This window comes from Loxodonta africana, chromosome 1 (assembly GCF_030014295.1).
Source record: "Loxodonta africana isolate mLoxAfr1 chromosome 1, mLoxAfr1.hap2, whole genome shotgun sequence".
NCBI classification, from domain to species: Eukaryota; Metazoa; Chordata; class Mammalia; order Proboscidea; family Elephantidae; genus Loxodonta; species Loxodonta africana.
Window position 1 is genome coordinate 145274331 of NC_087342.1, and position 19479 is coordinate 145293809.

The 19479-nt window shown below is 38.3% G+C and overlaps 1 protein-coding gene across 2 annotated transcripts in view; it reads right to left on the reverse strand.

Annotated features, from left to right (window-relative positions):
- Positions 1-19479, reverse strand: part of ME1 (malic enzyme 1) — a 236940-nt gene that overhangs the window by 184113 nt on the left and 33348 nt on the right. The window contains exons 2-3 of one of the 2 annotated variants that reach the window (XM_003404096.3): positions 17915-18048; positions 3157-3306 (exon numbers count right to left, since the gene is read on the reverse strand). In XM_003404096.3, coding sequence (XP_003404144.1) covers positions 3157-3306; positions 17915-18048 — 284 coding nt within the window. The remainder of the gene's footprint in view (positions 1-3156; positions 3307-17914; positions 18049-19479) is intronic. The other variant, XM_010586445.2, reaches the window with a different exon arrangement.

Sequence of the window (19479 nt, forward strand, 5' to 3'; positions counted from 1 at the left end):
GCCACAGCCTCAGAACGGAAGTTCAGGCAGCACCCAGCCAGCGGGCGTCTCTTCTGGGCTCCCAGTTCCCACGTGGCTTGAGGCCCTGTAGCTCAAAATTGCTGTGAGGTGGGAAAGGAGGAAAGAAGGAGGCATTGGAGAGGGTGTTTGGAAGAACTGCCTGCAAGTTTAATGACATCCCAAAGTGAACCAAACTGGGCCTGAAGCCTCCCCCTCGGTGGTGCTGGTGTGCAGCCAGGCTCCCAGCACCCTGGCAGGAAACCCCTGGCCTCGGTGACTCACCAGGCCCAGAGGGTAGAGCAGGCTCTGGGATCATGAAGGCAGGGCTTGCAGGGGTGGGAGTGAAGCCCTGGAGGCGGCTCCACAAGACAAGCTCTGACCCAGTGCAGGAGGAAGGTGGTTAAGCCATGGCCCTGCAGTTTTACCCAGCTTTGTCTCCTTCAAGCCGCCTTCTCTACAGAGGAATAATCCATAACAGGATTCCTTACAGTGATGAGCATATCAGTAAATCTTAGCTGTTATTATTTCTGTGATCATATTTTCTAAATAAAAAAATTGGACAAATGGATGGTCTGGAAAAAAAAAAATCAAATGGTCTGAAAACAGAAAAAAAAAAAAATCCTCCATTTTCACGTAAAGCTGATTTTTGCATAATGACCTGGTCTTTGGAAACTACCCATGTCGTAAGTAAGGAGTGGGTGTATAAAAATATTTCGGTTTTTAAGGTTTTGAATTTAAAATTTGTAGACAAAGGATGATGAGATGGAGTATTATTCCTAATTTACAGAGGCAGAATTGAAGCACAGAGAGGTTAAATAACTTATTGCAGCTTACAAGTAAGAGACAAAACCTAATAAAACCTATTCCAGAGCCCATACTTTTAACTACTACTCTAGGCAGCCTCCAGTCCAACGGGAAATCTTCATGACGTTCTTTGTGCAGAATCTGACCTCTTCTCCCTAATTCCACTGCTACCCTCCTGTCTGAGCTACAGCATCTCTCACTGGGTTTGCTGCAATAGCCTCCTAATCAGGCCCCCTGATTCTTTTGCTTGTTTACAGTCTATTCTCAACACAACCACCAGAGTGTGCTTTTTAAAAAAGTATTAGTCAGATCATGCTGTGCTACCGTTTAAAACCATGAAGAACTTTCCATTTAACAGTAAAAGCCAGAGTTCTTTAAAATAGTCTATAAGAAACTATAGGATCTGCACTGTTCCATTCGCCTTACCTTTGTCACCTCATCTACTTTTCCCCTCTCTCATTCCACTGCAGCCACACCAGTCTTGCTGTCCCTTGAACATGCCAGACAGACACATTCCCACTGAGGGCCTTGGCACTGTCTATTTCTGCTGCCTAGCACATGTTTTCCCTCCTGTCTACATGGCTCCCTTCCTGACTCCTTCCCTATCATCTTCTCCAAATCAATTGGCACTCCTGATCCCCCTTTTTCCTGATCGACTCTTTCTCCATTACACTTACTACCTTCAAACATCCTAGACAATTTACCTATTTTGTTTTCATGTCTATCTCTTCTACTCTGAGACTCATATGTACACTAGCGTATAATGACCTGGTCTTTGGAACCTAACCATGTTGATAAGTGAGAAGTGGGTGTATAAAAATATTTTGGTTTCTAAGCTTTTGAATTTAAAGTCTGTGGACAAAGGATGATGGGATATATATAATAGTAGGTGCTTAAAAATAATTTTTGCTATTGAACTTTCTATATCAACTTCAAGCCAGATATTTTGGTTAAACTAAGTTCTTCTACATTTCTTAAAGTTATTCTCGTATTTCTCAATCTCTCTCAGAAATGCTAGAATTTCTATAAATATGCTGAAATTATATTTAAAATAGACATGTTTTATGCAATATGTCTTTATTAAGTTTCCTTGTTTATGTAAGAATATATTTTATACACATGGACAGATATTTATGATGCCCTAACCAGAGAAAATAGTAAGGTAAGAAACAGTTTTATATAGTATTATCCCATCTCCTGTAAGAAAAATGGTATGTGTTTGTGTTTATCAGAGTTTTTGTTATGATGGGATTAGGTATTTTAAAAATGTTTCTTACTCTACATATTTGTATTTTCTCATTTTTCAATAATGAATATGCATTGTTTGTGTAATTAAACCATAATATTCTTACATAAATTGAACAATTATTTTTCACAATACAATTACTAGCTAAATTCCAACTCTTCTATAAAGAAAAAATAAACTATATAGTCACAGTTAAACAGCCATTATATAAATGCAGCAAAGATATGTAATATTAATGTTCTTTAACAGGCTATCTGCAGGTATTTATCCAATTCTTTTCTTTATTCAAATGGATGATGTGGCACAAGTCCGGTAAATAATTACCACTCCATCAATACATCTAAGCGCAATCCACATTTTCAATCTAACTTTCAGATATGATCTCTGAAATAGTCCTTTCAAAGAAAGTACTTTCAATAGGCCTTTATATCTGTAATACAAAGTTATAGTACAAACTGTTTTTATTTTTAAATTCAGAGCTATAAGTAGCGCCAACATTCGACGTTAGTTTTTGTTGTTGCCGTTATTAAAAGTACTAGTATTTATTTGTTGATTTCAATTGCTTTGTTTCAAAAGTGTTTTAAAAAAACATAGCGAATAAAATAAAGCTATGGGTTTAGAAAAAATTTATTCTATCTTCTATGTGCTTTTTTAAAGGTGACTACTTCACTGAAGGAAATTTTTAAAAAGTGCTACCTTAATCTAATGCCAACTCTGAATTTAGAAAATAGTACACTCCCCATTTTCAGTAAAATTTGAAATTTTTTAACTTTTAAAATATATACATTATAATGGTAATAGCATCTCAACCACAAGTTTAATTATGTTCAATTACTTTTTTCTTTCCAAGCAAATAACAAGTTCATTGTCCACAAAGGGAAAGCCAAATTGGTTTAGAAATAGATAAACTCCCATGATCCTAAATCTCAGAGAAAATACTCTATTTTTTAAAAGTGTTTTATATATATTTATCCTTAATATTCTTTTATATAAAGTTTGAATTATTTTGATTTTTCCAAATTTGAATTTCATTTGACAATTTTTTTTCAATTACTGTAAAAATCTTACTAAGAAAAAAGTTTTATTTAAAATAAAAGTTTACATACCTTGGCTTCCGAAATACTAAACTATATTGTTGGCAAGCCAGACCTACAGTTGGAGTATAAACAATTGGCATGAATTTCTCAATGTCAGACGTAAGCACTCTATAAAAGAGCTTTTCGTTTCGGTCTTGAAGATCCATTAAGAGAAGATACCTGTGGAAATTGACACAATTAGACCTATATTGCAACAAAGTCATGAAACAGCTGCTTTAAAATCTGATTAAACATTTTTCAACCAAGTAGAATGTATTTTTTAGGTTATATAGAAAACAGCTGATAAAAAAAAAAAGCTTTAGAGATGTTCTTAAACACCTCAAAGAATGAAGAATCATAAATTTGAGTGTCCCTCCAAAGTTAAAATTATTGCTGAAATAGCACAAATTGAATACTTGAAAGACTTTCTCCATGTAATTTTCCCTATGTATATAATTTTCTCTGGCACAAAAAGGGAAAAAGCCTCCCCTATTCTCTCTTTCTTAGAGCATTTACTTTAGAAATCTTGCAATTGAAATTTTTTTTTTTTTTTTTTTTTGCCTCAATAAGTTCTTACCAGTTTTACAACCTAGGAATATTTCCACAAGGACTTGGTAGCCATCTCCTTAAAAGCAATCAGTAAGGAAGAAATTCCCCTGTCTCTCAGTTTCTGTGGGAAGTTAAGAGTCTAACTTCTACAGGCTCCAAATTATAAAACCTTATGCCTAACTGTCATAAAGATATGAGTTTATATTTCCTTTGGATAAAGGCAATTAACAAGCACTGGTGGCTATCCTAGTAACGAAGTGAATTTAAGATAAATAATATGCGATAAATGGCCCTTTCAAGTCCTTTTATTTGAAAACTAGTTATCATTTACCTTGAGAACATGCATGAAATGGGTTGTATATACTTGGTGAGATTTTGCAGTGCAATTGACTACTTTCGTGTGTGGCCTTTGAGCCATGGTCTTGTAACCCTCACCCAGGTGACTGGACAGGACTGTGTTAGGGTAATTGTGGCCTACAAAGGGGATTGGTCAGTTTTGCCTTAAAAGAAAGCCAATTCCTGGGCAAAGAGGAACCCACCACCAAGGAAGGACAGAATAACAGGGAAGACCCAGTAACAGAGACCCAGTAGCAGTAGATAGTGAGGTGGGCTTCCTGGCCTAGGGAGAGAGAAAGCTGAATGCCTTTGGGCAGAGACTGAGGGCCAGGGAAAGGTGTGCCCGCGAGCTTGGAAGAGGCTATCCTGATGGAAGAACTATATCCTGAGTGTTCCTAAGCCTGAATTGTAACTGTTACTTCCCTAATAAATCCCATAATTGTGAGTATGGTCTGTGAGTTCTACGAAATTATCGAACCCAGCAGAGAAGTAGAGTGCTGTGGGACAGTCAGTTGGTGTCAGAGCTGGTAAAGACGGTAGAGAGAGAAGGCGTGTCTGACCACCATTTCACAGGAATCAGCCTTGGGCTGTTTGGTTCTTTTTGGGGCTGTTTGGGGTTGGAGAAAGTCATATACCTCCCCCACACCATTTTTACAGATTTCTTTCTGTCTTTGCAATCTTTTTAGCAGGTTACCTATGATGCATCACATTCTGGTTTAATGCTTACGCAATAATAACTGTTTTCATTCTACTCTGTTTTTCTGGAGAGGTTTACTGGATTAGGAGCAGATTTTTTTTTTTTTTTAACTCTATTTCACCAACAATGACCAAGGAAAAAGAAAGCAGGAAAATGAGTAAGGGAATGTAGCACTGGTACCAAGAATAGCTGTAAGGTAGAAAAGTTTTATTCAAGCGACTCATCTTACTAACTATATCCAATGGTCTTTTTCTTTCTAGTGACATTTGTGGCTCAGAGGTATCTTCCTAAGCATACACCTCAATCCCTACTTCACACCATCCACAAAAATTAACTCAGAATTGATTACAGATCTAGATGTAAGAGATAAAGTAATAAACTTTCAGGAAGAAAAAAGAAAACATAGGGTAAAACATTTGTGATTTGGGGTTAGACAATGATTATCTAGGCCACAGAAATTACAAACCATAAAAGAAAAAACTGACAAATTGCACTTCATCACAATTCAAAACTTTTCTCTTTGAATGACACTGTTAAGAAAAAGATGAGGCAAGCCACAGACTGAGAATAATGCGGAGCATATACACAGACTATATAAAGAACTCTTACAGTTCAATTAGACAAAAACCCTCCCACAAATTAGCAAAAGGCTTAAACACCTTGCAAAAGATATACATGTGGACAGTAAGCACTCAAAAAGATAGTCAACATCACCAGTCACCAAGGAAATGAAAACAAAAACCATAATGAGGTACTACTACACATTCAGTAGAACAGGGTAACAATTTTAGAAGACTGAAAAATCAAATGTTGGTGATTATATAGAGCACCATGAACTCCCATAAATGGCTAAGTAGGGACCAAATTATACAATCGCTTTAAAAAATTGGACATTTACAGTGGCAGGGCCAAGATGGCGGAATAGACAGATGCTTCTGGTGAGCCCTCTTACAACAAAGACATGAAAAAACAAGTGAAATTATTATATTTATGACAAATTAGGAGCCCTGAATATCAAAGGCAAAGTTAGAAAATGGACTGAGTGGCAGGGGGAGGGTGAGGTGGTTCAGAAGTGGAGAGGAATTATGGGACTTAAATCACCAGGAACCCTCAGGCACCATTTCCAGGAGAGGCTGCAGTGGGCTGGTGGTAGCATTTGGCTGCAGGTTCCTCAGGGAGAAGGAGCCAGGCACACAGCCTGCTCACACCTCTGGAACCAGAGAAGAACAGCGCTCTTGGCAAAAGCTAAGTACTTGTGTATATTTTACCATGCCCCCCACCCCAAAGCTGGCTTCAGTGTCTGTTGATTTCTCTGGCCCTGAGATAGGCCCTGTTGTACAGCTAGAGGCATCCTCCCGGTCATGGAGAAGGAATAAATTCTCAATTCGGGGAAAAGACACTTTGCCAGCTCCACTAACCTGGGGAGCTCAGGATAGAAGCGAACTCCTGTCCAGGCATAAATGGTCCATGGACTTTGAGTACCTTTCCACCCTGCATGGACCTGTGTGGGCCTATTTCAGGAGAATAGGCCCTTATTGGCAGACTACAACTGTTTCAGCAGGGCAGTAGACAGGTGGGTGTTTGATATTTGATATTGCTTTGCCTATTAAACAGGGTCCTCACTTACCCACATCAGGGGCCTAAGAAGTGATGGCTCCATGCAGGTCACCAAGCCACTCGCGACAGGGGTCCAAGGATAACTGGTAACCCCTAATCCTTACAACCAAAAACACTGGGTGCCCATGGTCTGTCTGCAGAACCCACCCACCTGTGTGCTCTAGGGAACAGGAACATGCTTTCCTCAGAGACACATGGGGGTGATTCTCAGACCGTTGCCTTGTTCAGAGCGTGACACCCTGCTGCAACTGCACGCCAGTACCTACACCAACCACCCCTGCCCCTCTAAGACTGTAGGACAGAGCCTGAACCACACACTTGATGATCAGCTACCTGGACACCTGAGCTGAATTCATACAAGAAAAGTAAATGGACTCCTAGACTGATATACCTGATAACAGCTCTAGCCATCTGGGGACAGGACGTCACAACTCCAAAGGTGAAAATAATCAAGCTAGCTCACTCAAGCAACCACTTTGGGAATATCAAAACAAAACAAAGCAAGAAGCTACAATACAGTAAGCAAACATGAAATAAACTAATATGATAAATTACAGCAGGCTCAGAGACAACAGTCAATATCAAGTCACATAAAGAAACAGACCATGATTGCCTCAACAAGCTCTCAAAACAAAGAATCAAGGGATCTTCCAGATGAAAGTGTATTCCTGGAATTACCAGAGGTATTAATATACAGAACTCCTCAAGACATCAGGAAGGAAATCAGGCAATATACAGAACAATCAAAGGGACACACAGACAAAGCAGTTGAAGAAATTAAAGAGATTATTCAGGAACATAATGAAAATTTTAAGTAGCTGGAAAAATCCACAGACAGGCAGCAATCAGAAATTCAGAAGATTAACAATAAAATTACAAAAGTAGACAACTCAATAGAAAGTCAGATGAGAGAACTGAGCAAGTGGAAAGCGGAATTTCTGAACTTGAAGATAAAGCACTTGGCACCAATACATTTGAAGAAAAATGAGATAAAAGAGTTTTTAAAAAATGAAGAAACTTTAAGAATCATGTGGGACTCTATCAAGAGAAATAACCTACAAGTGATTGGAGTACCAGAACAGGGAGGAATAAGAGAAAATACAGAAAGAACTGTTGAAAATTTGTTGGCAAAAAACTTCCCTAATATCGTGAAAGATAAGAAGGTATGTATACAAGATGCTCATCGAACTCCACATGAGGTAGATTTTAAAAGAAAGTCACCAAGACATATTATAATCAAACTTGCCAAAACAAAGGTAAAGAGGGAATTTTAAGAGCAGCTGAGGATAATCGAAAAGTCACCTACAAAAGAGAGTCAATAAGAATAAGCTCAGACTACTCAGCAGAAACCATGCAAGCAAGAAAGCAATGGGATGACTTATATAAAGCACTGAAGTAAAAAACTTGCCAGCCAAGAATCATATATCCAGAAAAACAGTCTCTCAAATATGAAGGTGAAATTAGGACATTTCCAGATAAACAGAAGTCTAGGGAACTTGTAAAAACCAAACCAAAACTACAAGAAATACTAAAGGGAGTTCTTTGCTTAGAAAATCAATAATATCAGGTATCAACCCAGGACTAGAACACTGGGCAGAGCAATCAGAAGTCAACCCAGACAGGGAAGTCACAAAAATAAATCAAGATAAAAAAATGCTCAAAACACAGAAACAGCAGTGTTATTATGTAAAAGAAGACAACATTAAAACAATAAACAAGGACGAAGAAATGTAGTAAAAGACTCTCCATATGGAGGGGAAGACAAGGCAATACAAAAAAATAAAAGTAAGGTTTAAATTTAGAAAAATAGGGGTAAATAATAAGGTAACCACAAAGGAGACAAACTATCCTACACATCAAAAAAAAAATACAAGAAAAAAGTAGAGACTCAGAAGAAACAAAATTAACAACAATGAATATGAGAAAAGGACAATATATAAAGATAATCTACTCAGCACATAAAATTAAGTGGGAAAAAAACTGTCAACAATAGACAAAAAAAGACATAAAAATGATAGCACTAAATTCCTACCTATCTGTAGCTATGCTGAATGTAAATGGACTAAATGCACCAGTAAAGAGACAGAGAGTGGCAGAATGGATTAAAAAACACCATCTGTCTATATGCTGCCTCCAAGAGACACACCTTAGACTTAGAGACAAAAACAAACTAAAACTCAAAGAATGGAAAAAAATATATCAAGCAAACAACAATCAAAAAAGAGCAGGAGTGGCAATAGTAATTTCTGACAAAATAGACTTTAAAGGTAAATCCATCATAAAGGATGAAGAGGAACACTACGTAATGATTAAAGGGACGATATACCAAGAAAAAAAAATTTTTTTTTTCTATACCAAGAAGATATAACCATATTAAATATTTATGCACCCAATGACAGGGCTGCAAGATACATAAAACAAACTCTACCAGCACTGAAAATAAGATAGACAGCTCCACAATAATAATAGCAGACTTCAATACACCGCTTTCAGTGAAGGACAGAACATTCAGAAAGGAGCCCAATAAAGACACCAAAACCAAAAGCCAAACCCACTGCCAGTGAGTTGATTCCGACTTGTAGCGACCCTACAGGACAGAGTAGAACTGCCCCATATAGTTTCCAAGGAGCGCCTGGTGGATTCGAACTGCCGACCTCTTGGGTAGCAGCCGCAGCACTTAACTACTATGCCACCAGGGTTTCCAAGAAAGACACAGAAGATCTAAATGCCACAATCAACCAACTTGACCTCAGAGACATATACAGAACACTCCACGCAACAGCAACCAAGTATACTTTCTTTTCTAGTGCACATGGAACATTCTCTAGAATAGACCAAGTATTAGGTCATAAAGCAAGCCTTAGCAGAATCCAAAACATTGAAATATTACAAAGCATCTTCTCTGACCATAAGGCCATAAAAGTAGAAATCAATAACAGAAAAAGCAGGGAAAAGAAATCAAGCACTTGGAAACTGAACAATACCCTGCTCAAAAAAGACTGGATTCTAGAAGACATTAAGGATGAAATAAAGAAATTCAGAGAATCCAATGAGAATGAAAACACGGCCCATCAGAACCTTTGGGACACAGCAAAAGCAGTGCTCAGAGGTCAATTTATATCAATAAATGCACACATACAAAAAGAAGAAAGGGCCAAACTCAAAGAATTATCCCTACAACTTGAACAAATAGAAAGAGAGCAACAAAAGAAACCCGCAGGAGCCAGAAGAAAACAAACAATAAAAATTAGAACAGAACTAAATGAAATAGAAAACAGAAAAACAATTGAAAGAATTAACAAGACCAAAAGCTGGTTCTTTGAAAAAAAACAATAAAATTGATAAACCACTGGCCAAACTGACAAAAGAAAAACAGGAGAGGAAGCAAATAACCTGAATAAGAGATGAGATGGGAGATACTAAAACAGACCCAACTGAAATTAAAAGAATCATATCAGATTATTATGAAAAACTGTACTCTAACAAATTTGAAAACCTAGAAGAAATGGATGAATTCCTAGAAACACACTACCTACCTAAACTAACACAAGCAGAGATAGAACAAATAAATAGACGCATAATGAAAGAAGAGATGGAAAAAGTAATCAAAAAGCTCCCAACAAATAAAACCCTGGCCCGAACGGCTTCACATCAGAGTTGTACCAAACTTTCAGAGAAGAGTTAACACCACTACTACTAAAGGTATTTCAGAGCATAGAAAATGACGGAATACTCCCAAACTCATTCTATGAAGCCAGCATATCCCTGATACCTAAACCAGGAAAAAAAAAAACACAGAAAAGACACCCCCAAAAAAGAAAATTACGGACCTATATCCCTCTTTTTTGGTTATTCCTCATGAACTTAGATGCAAAAATTCTCAACAAAATTCTAGCCAATAGAATTCAACAACATATCAAAAAAAACAATTCACCATGACCAAGTGGGATTCATACCAGGTATGCAGGGATGGTTCAACATTAGAAAAACAATTGATGTAATCCATCATATAAATAAAACAAAAGATAAGAATGACATGATTTTATCAATTGATGTAGAAAAGGCATTTGACAAAGTTCAACACCCATTCATGATAAAAACTCTCAGCAAAATAAAAAGAGAAGGAAAATTCCTCAACATAATAAAGGCCATTTATACAAAGCCAGTAGCCAACATCATCCTAAATGGAGAGAGCCTGAAAGCATTCCCCTTGAGAACGGGAACCAGAAAAGGATGCCCTTTATCACCACTCTTATTCAACATTGTGCTGGAGGTCCTAGCCAGAGCAATTAGGCTAGATAAAGAAATAAAGGGCAACCAGATTGGCAAGAAAGAAGTAAAATCATCTCTATTGGCAGATGACATGATCTTATACACAGAAAACCCTAAGGATCCTCAAGAAAACTACTAAAACTAATAGAAGAGTTCAGCAGAGTATCGGGGTACAAGATAAACATACAAAAATCACTTGGATTCCTCTACACAACAAGAATATCGAAGAGGAAATCACCAAATCAATACCATTTACTGTAGCCCCCAAGAAGTTAAAATACTTAGGAATAAATATTAGCAGAGATGTAAAACACTTATACAAAAAAAACTACAAAACACTCCTGCAAGAAACCAAAAGAGACCTACATAAGTGGAAAAACATACTTGCTCATGGATATGAAGGCTTAACATTATAAAAATGTCTACTCTACCAAAAGCCATCCATAGATTTAATGTAATTCCCATCCAAATGCCAATGATATTTTTTAATGAGATGGAGAAACAAATCACCTAATTCATACAGTAGGGAAAGAGGCCCCAAGTAAGGAGAGCATTACTGAAAAAGAAGAACAAAGTGGGAGGCCTCACTCCTACGTGATTTTAGAATCTATTATAATATTATAATACCACTACAGTAGTCAAAACAGCCTGGTACTGGTTCAACAACAGATACATAGACCAATGGAACAGGACTGAGAATCCAGACATAAATCCATCCACATATGAGCAGTTGATATTTGACAAAGATCCCAAAGCAGTTAAATGGGGAAAAGACAGTCTTTTTAACAAACGGTGCTGGTATAACTGGATATCCATCTGCAAAAAAATGAAACAAGACACATACCTCACTCCATGCACAAAAACTAACTCAAAATGGATCAAAGACCTAAACAGAAAATCTAAAATGATAAAGATCACGGAAGAAAAAATAGGGACAATGCTAGGAGCCCTAATACATGGCATAAAGAGTATACAAAACATTATTAAGAATGCAGAAGAAAAACTAGATAACTGGGAGCTCCTAAAAATCAAACACCTATGCTTATCCAAAAAAAAAAAAAAAAAAATTTTTTCTTTTTTTTTTAAAGAGTAAAAAGACCACCTACAGACTGGGAAATGTTTTTAGCTATGACACTTCCAATCAGCACCTGACCTCTAAAATCTACATGATACTGCAGAAACTCAACTAAAAAAGACAAATAACCCAATTAAAAAATGGGTAAAAGGTACAAACAGGCGCTTCACCAAAGAAGACATTCAGGTAGCTAACAGATACATGAGGAAATACTCATGATCATTAGCCATTAGAGAAATGCAAATCAAAACTACGACGAGTTTCCATCTCACTCCAACACGGCTGGCATTCATCCAAAAAACACGAAATAATCAACGTTGGAGAGGTTGTGGAGAGACTGGAACACTTATACACTGCTGGTGGGAATGTAAAACGGTACAACCATTTTGGAAATTGATTTGGCGCTTCCTTAAAAAGCTAGAAATAGAACTACCATAGGACCCAGCAATCCCACTCCTCAGAATATATCCTAGAGAAATAAGAGCCTTTACATGAACAGATATATGCACACCCATGTTTATTGCAGCACTGTTTTGTAATAGCAAAAAGATGGAAGCAGCCAAGGTGTCCATCAATGGATGAATGGATAAATAAATTATGGTATATTCACATGATGGAATACTATGCATCAATAAAGAACAGTGATGAATCTGTGAAACATTTCATAACATGAAGGAACCTGGAGTGAAATTAGTCAGTTGCAAAAGGACAAATATTGTATAAGACCACTATTGTTAAGAACTTGAGAATAGTTTAAACTGAGATGAAAACATTCTTTTGTGGTTTGGAGAGGGGGGAAGGAGGGATGTGGGAGAAGGGCATTCTCAAAAAGTAGATAACAAATATTTTATGTGACGGGAAAGACAACACACAGTATAGGAGAGATCACCACAACTGGACTAAATCAAAAGCAGTTTCTTGAATAAACTGAACGCTTTGAAGGCCAGTGTACTGGGGTGGGGGTTTGGGGACCATGGTTTTGGGGGACATCAAGTCAATTGGCATAATAAAATCTATTAAGAAAACATTCTGCATCCCACTTTGGAGAGTGGCATCTGGGTCTTAAACGCTAGCAAGCAGCCATCTAAGATGCATCAATTGGTTTCAACCCACCTGGAGCAAAGGAGAATGAACAACACCAAAGACACAAAGTAAGTATGAACCCAAGAGACAGAAAGGGCCACATAAAGCAGAGACTACATCAGCCTGAGACCAGAAGAACTAGATGGTGCCCAGCTACAACCAACGAGTGCCCTGATAGGGGACACAACAGATAACCCCTGAGGAAGCAGGACAGCAGTGGGATGCAGACCCCAAATTCACGTAAAAAGACCAGACTTAATGGTCTGGCTAAGACTAAAAGGACCCCAGAGGTCATGGTCCCCAGGCTTTCTGTTAGCCTAAGACAGTAACCATTCCCAAAGCCAACTCTTCAGACAGGGTTTGGACTGGACAATGGAATAGAAAATGATAGTGGTGAAGAATGAGCTGCTTGGATTAAGTAGACACATGAGACCGTGTTGGCATCTCCTGCCTGGAGAGAAGATGAGAGGGCAGAGGGGGTTAGAAGTTGGCGGAATGGACACGAAAAGAGAAGTTGGCAGAATGGACACGAAAAGAGAGCGCGGAAGGAAGGAGCAGGCTGTCTCATTAGGGGGAGAGCAATTAGGAGTATATAGCAAGGTGTACATAAATTTTTGTAAGAGAGACCACCTTGATTTGTAAACTTTTACTTAAAGCATGATTTAAAAAACAAAACAAAAAACTGGTCATTTCTTATAAAGGTAAACGCATTTACTATTTGAACTGGCAATTCCACTCTGAGTTATTTACCCAAGTATTCCTATTAATTTGGCCCTGCTCTTACACACCCTTCTTAAAAGATCACAGAAGCAGAGATCCAAACTATGGCATGGCAAATACAGGGCAGATGGTCCCCACTACCTTTCATGGAGACCACTGGGGTCTTAAAAGGCTATTTTAAATAGGCAGCCACTAATAAATGCAAGAAAAATAAGCCCATGCAGAAGACACTCTTAAAATAGTGATCAGCGAATTTCTATAGAAATTCTTGATCAGAAGGGGGGCGGTGGTTGTGAAGGAGGCTCAAAAGGAGCCTCAAAAATCTAGGTACTTGGCATAAGAAGAAGCTTCTGCCAGACTCAATTTTTGTTGTTTACTGTTTATTCTGAGCTGACCCTAAAAAATCAGCTAGCCAGTATATTTCCAGAAGCCTGTGGGCTCCCCTCCCCTCCCTTCCTCTCACAGCATGCTCCCAGAAAGAACACTTACTCAGGCTGGCCCCAAAACATCCATAGATTAGCAAGAAGGTAACTGACTCACTCTTTCTGATTAACACAACAATGCTGAAGGCATCTTATGAATGTCTGATATCTGTTAAAGCATGATTTTATAAATGTCAAACAACCAGAATTTTTTCCTTGTAAGTTCCTGAATTTTCTGTACTTAAATTCTGGAAAATTCCTTTCACTATAGTACTTTGGTCAGTCTCACTAAATGCTGCCCGATCCGGATCACTTTATTCCTTCAACAAAATTTCTGCTTTAATTTTAACAAAATCCAGCTTGCTCTTTGACAATATATTTTAATATATTATCTAAAACTTATTTATTAATTATTTCATCACTTTGTAGGTTATGATAATTACCATTTATTGAGTATTACTTGGCCCTGAGCTAGCTACCTTTTAATGCTCAAAACAATATTTTCAAATACCTATTACTCTCCAACCCACAGATGGGGAAAAAAAAAAAAACCTGAAGCTTAGAGAGGTTAAATACCTTAAAAAGAAAGGGTACAGTCAAAAGTAGAGAGTGAGGCAGATACAGCGGTCATGGCAATGGTTGCACTTGTTCCCTCAAGTATCCAGTGCTAGAGATATAGAACCAGAATTCCAACCTAAAAAACCTATTGCCACTGAGTCGATTCTGACTCATAGCATTCCTATAGCACAGAGTGGAACTCCCCTATATGGTTACCAAGACTATAAATCTTTACCGAAGCAGACTGCCACATCTTTCTCCAGCAGAATAGCTGGTGGATATGAACCTCCAACCTTTCGGTTAGCACCTGAGTGCTTAACCATTGCACTAGCAAGGTTCCTTAAAATTCAACCTGTTGTTGTTTTTGTTAGATGCTGTGGAATCGGTTCCAACCCACTGTGACCCTAAGTACAACAGAACGAAACACCGGCTGGTCTTACACCATGCCCACAATTGTCGTTATGCTTGAGCCCATTGTTGCAGCCACTGTGTCAATCCATCTCATCCAGGGTCTTCCTCTTTTTTGTTGACCCTGTATTTCACCAACCGCGATGTCCTTCTCCAGGGACTGACCTCTCCTGACAACATGTCCAAAGTACGTAAGACATATTCTCGCCATACTTGCCTCTAAGGAGTATTCTGGTTGTACTTCTTCGAAGACAGATTTGTTCTTCCTTTTGGCACTCCATGGTATATTCAATATTCTTTGCCAACACCACAATTCAAAGGTGTCAATTCTTCTTTGGTCTTCTTTATTCATTGTCCAGCTTTCACATGCGTATGAGGCAACCGAAAATACCATGGCTTGGGTCAGGCCCACCTTAGTCTTCAAGGTGACATCTTTGTTTTTCAACACTTTAAAGAGGTTTCTTGCAACAGATTTGTCCAATGCAATGTGTCTTTTGATTTCTTGACTGCTGCTTCCATGAGTATGATTATGGAGCCAAGTAAAATGAAATCCTTGAGAACCTCAGTCTTTTCTCCATTTATCACGATGTTGCCTACTGGTCCAGTTGTAAGGATATTTGTTTTCTTTATGTTGAGGTGCAATCCATACTGAAGGCTATGGTCTCTGATTTCATCAGTTAAGTGCTTCAAATCCTCCTCACCTTCGGCAAGCAAGGTCGTGTCATCTGCATAACGCAGACTGTTAATGAATCTTCCACCAATCCTGATGCCCCATTCTTTTTCATATAGTGCAGCTTTTTGGATTATTTGCTCAGCATACAGACTGAATAGCTATGGTGAAAGGATACAACCTGGATGCACACTTTTTCTGACTTTAAACCACACAGTATCCCCTTATTCTGTCCAAACAACTGCTTCTTGATCTATGTACAGGTTCCTTATGAGCACGATTAAGTGTTCTGGAATTCCCATGCTTCACAATGTTGTCCCTAATGTGTTATGACCCACACAGTTGAATGCCTTTGCATAGTCAATAAAACACAGGTAAACATCTTTTTGGTATTCTCTGCTTTTAGCCAAGGTCCATCTAATATCAGCAATGATATCCCTGGTTCCACATCCTCTTCTGAATTGGGCCTGAATTTCTGGCAGCTCCCTGCCAATATACTGTTGGAGCCGCTTTTGAATGACCTTCGGCAAAATTTTACTTCCATGTGATATTATGCTATGGCTGCTAACCAAAGGGTTGGCAGTTTGAATCCACCAGGTGCTCCTTGGAAACTCTATGGGGCAGTTCTACTCTGTCCTATAGGGTCGCTATGAGTCAGAATCGACTCGACGGTGCTGGGTTTAGGAAACCCTGTTGGCATACTGGTTAAGTGCTATGGCTGCTAACCAAGAGGCCTGCAGTTCAAATCTGCCAGGCGCTCCTTGGAAACTCTATGGGGCAGTTCTACTCTGTCCTATAGGGTTGCTATGAGTTGGAATTGACTTGATGGCAGTGGGTTTGTTTTTTTGGTTTTGGTGACATTAATGATATTGTTCGTTAATTTCTCCATTTGGTTGGATCACCTTTCTTGGAAATAGGCATAAATATGGATCTCTTCCAGTTGGCTGGCCAAGTAGCTGTCTTCCAAGTTTCCTGGCATAGATGAATGAGCATTTCCATCACTGCATCCATTTGTTGAAACATCTCAATTGATATTCCATCAATTCCTGGAGACTTGTTTTTCACCAAGCCTTCAGTGCAACTTGGACTTCTTCCTTTGGTATCATTGGTTCCTGATCATATGCTACCTAGGTCTATCTAACTCTAAAGTGTGGAGTTTACATAAAACTTACCCAAAGAATTTGGTTCTTTGTCCTTGGTTCCTGATAGGTAACTCTAAACCCTTGACATTTCCTGAGTAACTGAGGTGCCTCTGTTTTATCTATAAGTCTCCAGATCACACCTGAGAGTTTATGGTAATGAGATGACTCAAGACTGGCTAGTCCAGGTCTTTCTAGCTGACCTCAGTGGCAGAGGTGAAGAGGAGGGAATGATTCAATCAATCATGCCTATGAAAAGAGGACTCAGTAAAGGCTCTGGATACAGTGAAGGACATCTGCTCTTGTGAAGAAGACACTCGCTCTTTGGGACATGGTAGCTCAGCACTGGAAACCCTCCCAGACCTAGCCCTGTTCGTCTCTTCTTTGGGCTAATCCTGATTTGTATAATTTATCATAAAGCTGCAATGATAGGTATAGTGCTTTCCGTGAGTTCTGTGAGTCATTCTAGGAAATTCCTGAACACAAGGAGCCAGCAGGTCAGCAGGGAGGGGACTGGGAACTCCCGAGCTTACAGTTGGTATTCTGAGGGAGTAGAGGGAACCCCTAAATTTGTAGCCAGCAGGTCAAAAGTGAGAGGAGCCCTGGGGACTCCCAAGCTTATGGCTGGCATCTGAGGTCCTGGGGAGACTTGGCCATCTGGAGGACCATGTCATTTAACTTGTGAGGCCTGATCTAGCTCCAGGTGGTCAGGGTTAAGGAAAGAAGCACTGCATGTGCAGATGGCACCAGGACAGAAATGGAACAGAATTAATAGATTGATACAGAACTGAATTGAATTGGACTGATCCTTAGACAAAAGTGAGGAAAATGTTACCTTCATCCTTATACAAACATGAAAAATTAACTGTAAAGAAAGTGACCAAGCTAGGAATTTGAAAGTGTTGTTTCATCTACAAAATACTGAAAGTATGACTAAAAACATTTTAACCTGTTTGCTTGGTCTATGATGAAATTTCCTAATAATTTACCTTTATATCAAGGATTTTATCACGAGACAGTCTTTCTGAGGATACACTTTTGAAAAGAAAATTTTATTTCACTCAAATGTTCCTAGAGAGAGAATAAACATTAAATATCACTGTATTTACAGGCTAATTCTTCTTAAAGTCGACTACTCTTTCCAAATCATTATATACAATATTTTAACTTTCTCATCCAATAAAAAATAAACTAGACAATTGTTTAAGAGAAACATAAAAGTCACTCTTAGGAATGTGTTACCTGTCAAAGTCAGAGTTCAGACGCTCAAAGTTTTTAATTACTCGAAGGACCTGGATATCCTGACTAATGAAGCGAGGTGGCAACAATCCATGAATGTTCAATTGCTGTCTCTCTTCCAGGGTAAAAGCTAAGTCCTATGGGGAAAATACAGACAATAACTTTAGGGAAAAAATACAAAAAAGCATATATATACATAAATAAAATCAAACTAAGATAGGTGGAATTAGAAATGAGAAGATCTGGCATTAATCTAAACACAGCCATGTGACTTGAGTAAATCATTTAATGTCTCCATACCTGAGTTTCCACATCTTTAATATTTTCAGAGTTGTCTTACTCAGATATTGTTAGGATGAAATCAGAGAGTGGATAGGAGGAAACTATTTAAAGACACACAAATGACTAAAGATATAATCACCATTAATAATGTCATTAAATATAAAAATACACAGTGGTTATTATAAAGATTTTTAAGTTATAAACATGTGTAGGTCATCTATGACCTGCTGTGCTTCCACCTATAAAACAGATTGGGAAATGTCTTATATACATACGTGCTATACCTGTTCTAACACTCTTCTCCTGGTTTATCTTCTACTATTCTTGCATACTCTTAGCCACACAACACTTCTCAACTATTGCCTGAACACAGCACACCCTTTTATTCCTCCATGACACCATGGTAAAGAATGTCTTTTTTCTCTGCTTCTCTCTGGCCTCCAAATCTCACCTCAAATGCTGCCTCCTCTCTAAAGCCTTTCCAGATTTATCTACTACATTCATTAAAACACCATTATTTAAACACCAGTGTTCATTGCAGCACTATTCACAATAGCCAAAAGATGGACACAATAGCCAAAAGGTAGAAGCAATCTAAATGCCCATCAACAGATGAATGAATAAACAAAATGTGCTACATACATACAGCTACATACATACAACAGAATATTACTCAGCCATAAAGAGAAATGAAGTCCTGATACATGCTATATCATGGATGAATCTTTTTTTTTTTTAGGATGATGGGTTTATTCTATATCTTTATTGTTGGGTAGTCACACAGCTACATGTTGTTGATAGTTGCCTTTCAGTTGGCTCTGACTCATGGCAACCCCATTAATAACAGAATAAAATGGCACCCAGTCCTGTGCCATCTTCATGATCATTGCTATGTTTGAGCTCAGTTGGAGAGTTTCCTGTTCTCATCCTGAGGGTTTTCATTGGCTAATTTTTGGAAGTAGATCACCAGGCCTTTCTTCCTAGTCTGTCTTAGTCTGGAAGTTCCACTGAAACTTGTCCACCATGGGTGACCCTGCTAGTATTTGAAACACCGGTGGCATAATTAACATGGATGAATCTTGAAAACATGCTGAGTGAAATGTCAATCACAAAAGGAGATATATTGTATTAACCCTTTTTATATGAAATATCTACAATAGGCAAATGAATAGAGGGCAAAGTTTATTAGTGGTTACCAGGGGTGGAAGAGAAGAGGAAAGAGGGAGTCATTATTTAGGAAGCATTAAGTATCTGTTTATGGTGATAGAAAACTTGGCCATGGATAT